The 3,067-nt window shown below is 40.9% G+C and overlaps 1 protein-coding gene across 1 annotated transcript; it reads left to right on the top strand.

Annotated features, from left to right (window-relative positions):
* Positions 1-717: 717 nt before the first annotated feature.
* gsx2 (GS homeobox 2) lies at positions 718-2,236 on the top strand. The gene is made up of 2 exons (XM_056445252.1): positions 718-1,178; positions 1,443-2,236. Exons 1-2 carry the CDS (start codon positions 791-793, stop codon positions 1,781-1,783), a joined length of 729 nt encoding a protein of 242 aa, XP_056301227.1. The 5' UTR covers positions 718-790; the 3' UTR covers positions 1,784-2,236.
* The last annotated feature ends 831 nt before the right edge of the window (positions 2,237-3,067 follow it).

Below are 3,067 nucleotides of genomic sequence, written 5' to 3'. Positions count from 1 at the left end.
TATCACTTCGTTTGAAAGATTGACATCAAAAGTTGTATTCATGTATTACATTTGGATATGAAAATTGAATACAAATGTGATAAAAACACTCAGTTGATGACTTTAAAAGTCGATGAAATCACAATTGGTTCTTCACTTTATCTAATAACCTGATATTTCTATTTTTATGTGACATTTGCCATAAATTCTATAATGCATTATTTATTAAACTTAATGTAGGTCACATTAGGGAGGCTCTGGGATTTTAACCAAGTATAAAGAGCATTGTGAATGAAGGAAGACATTTTATAGTTACAGACTTTGTGTAGATTTGAAAATAATCTGCTTTGCTATTTGTATAATTTGGATACTGGCGAATTTTTTACGCAACAAAGCCAAGCTTTTTGATAAATGTAGGCCTTTTTAACATTGACTGAAAGTCTACATATTATATGGGATAATTGTTAATATCTCAGTAGGCGCACTTGCCAAGGCTGTTATGCCACTTGTCGAGTAGCGTAAACCCGCGGTTTAGCAAGACTGCATGGGCAAAGATTTGATTGGAGGTTCGCATGGGCATCACGTGTCCCGGGACACTAGAGGTACTAAAGCCCCTAGGCCGTGAGCGCACGTGGGTGACGTTAGGGCCGGCCCTCTCCAGGGACCCTTTTGTTGAACTATCAAACATAAGCCAGCTCCCGAGGGCTTCAGAACAGTTTTGAGACCACTGGCCACTGCGCAAGTTCTTGGAGCAACGCCATCAGTGCGGTATCACTGACACCATCAGCATCTCGCTCAGACAGGAGCAATCATGTCGAGGTCTTTCTACGTAGACTCTTTGATTATCAAGGATCCCGCGCGCCCGACTCTGAGCGAGCACACGGGGCAGGACTTTCTAATCCCCATTGGCATGCACTCTCCCGGCGTGATGAGCGTCACTGCGCCCATCTGCCCGTCCCGGAAGACCGGCACCTTCTGCGTTTGTCCGCTGTGCGTATCCTCACACATCCACTCTCCCCGCGGCGGGATCCCACTGCTCAAGGGACAAGGCTTCACCGCCGGTGATGCGGCGTTCTGCCAGAGGATGGCACACCAACAGAGCCCCGCGTTAGCGCACCCGGGACACGGACACGCGCCTGTCTGCACGCCCACAAGCTTCAGCGTCACTGACCCTCGGAGGTATCACTGCCTGTCTCTAGGTGAGTGAGTGCGCGCGCATGCTTATACACCTGTTACTGCTTGTCATGATGCACTCCACTATTTAGCATAGGAAAATTAACAGAAGTCGACTTCTCTTTCTCTTTCAGTTACTTTATCTTACTGTGAAACAGATTGAATTGCAGATTTACGCATTTGTACCTCAAAGAAAAAAAATGTTGTGTTAACAACAACTGTTGATTATTTTATGCAATGAGTACGCACTTTATTTTAAATTGAAATGCTTTTTTTCTTCGTTTCATTAGGTGCATCTGACAACAGCCACATACAGAACGGCAAACGGATGCGCACCGCCTTCACCAGCACTCAGCTGCTCGAGTTGGAGCGCGAATTCTCGTCTAACATGTACCTCTCACGCTTACGCAGGATCGAAATAGCCACATACCTGAATCTGTCAGAGAAACAGGTGAAAATATGGTTCCAAAACCGACGCGTTAAGCACAAGAAAGAAGGCAAAGGTACGCAAAGAAGCGCTCACGCAGGATGCAAATGCTCGGGCAGCCACTTGCACTATCCGCGCTCAGAAGATGAAGAATCCCTGTCACCTGTATCAGCCACAGAGGAGAAGGAGACTTCACCTATTTAGGGGCGTCACAAACATTACAGACTTCAATTTTGTACCATACGTGGCACTTTTAAACGTACGGATCGGATGAAACTACTGAGTTCATGGGACGTTGTCTTCTTTCTATAATCCAAAGTGTGTGGAGGTTTAGTCTGTATTACCACAAACTACTGTTTTACCCTGCCACTCAAGTCAGTCGTGTGTTTTATCAATGATTCACTGTGACAGAATACTTTTTAACAGGTTGTTTTAAGTGAATTCTGGTAATTCATTGTCTTCCCTGTTCTTTAAAAAATAAACTTTGGACTCAAGAAGAAGATGAAATATTTCCTGTTTGATATTGTAAATATGCAGACTGTTAATCCTAGACTACTGAGAAGCTGTGATTTTTTTTCCTATCCGAATTTTATGTGCATATTAATGAAAATGTGTATATTTGTATTTATTTAAATAAAAAATACATCTGTGACTATACTCATGAGTTCTGGAATTTATTATAAATTATCGTATTGCATTTAGACACCTGTTAAAACTCTACCCTTATGATTTTAAAGGAATGCGTGAATGTAAATACACTAAGTTCAGCCAAATCAATTAAAATTCATTAATTAATTTTCTTTTCTGCATAGTCCCTTTATTAATCTGGGCTTGCCACAGTGGAATGAACCGCCAACTTATCCAGCGTATATTTTACGCAGCGGATGCCCTTCTAGCTGCAACACATCACTGGTAAACAATTTAAATTCAACATGAATACAACTTTGAGAGACAAACTGCGACAATTGAAGTTCATGAATGTGTTGCATTTCAAGCAACAAGTGACAAATAGTATTAAGATCCCAGAAGTCTTAGTTTTATTAAGAAAACAACGCAAAGCCTTTTGACCCATTGAATACTCTTCAAAGAGAACACAATAAACTCCATTAAAAGCTTCATGAATTGCATCATATGAAAGACTCACTTGTTAGCTTATTTTAATACTTTGTTATTGTTTTTGACAATTTTCTGGATGTTTGTCAGATTGATCTTTAAGTATAGTATAATTTCAAAATGATATCCGATATATTTTCATTAATGTTTAGTGTTTTTCTCATATATTCTCTACTAGGCCACAAAAGGCCTATAGGAGAGAATTTGAATCTCACGAGCCAGGTGATTGTCCATTATACATCTATTCTGTGTGCGCTTTTTAAGAGACGGTTGTCTCCCTGTTAAGTTAATCCGAAAGGAGTTTAATTGCAGTTTTTGTCCCACGTTGGTTGCTTATGTAGCAATTCCTTCAATACGAGCGAGGGAGAAAAAGCT

This window comes from Danio aesculapii, chromosome 20, assembly GCF_903798145.1.
Source record: "Danio aesculapii chromosome 20, fDanAes4.1, whole genome shotgun sequence".
NCBI lineage: Eukaryota > Metazoa > Chordata > Actinopteri > Cypriniformes > Danionidae > Danio > Danio aesculapii.
The sequence above is the reverse complement of the archived record's forward strand: the minus strand, read 5'-3'. Positions and strand labels throughout refer to the sequence as shown.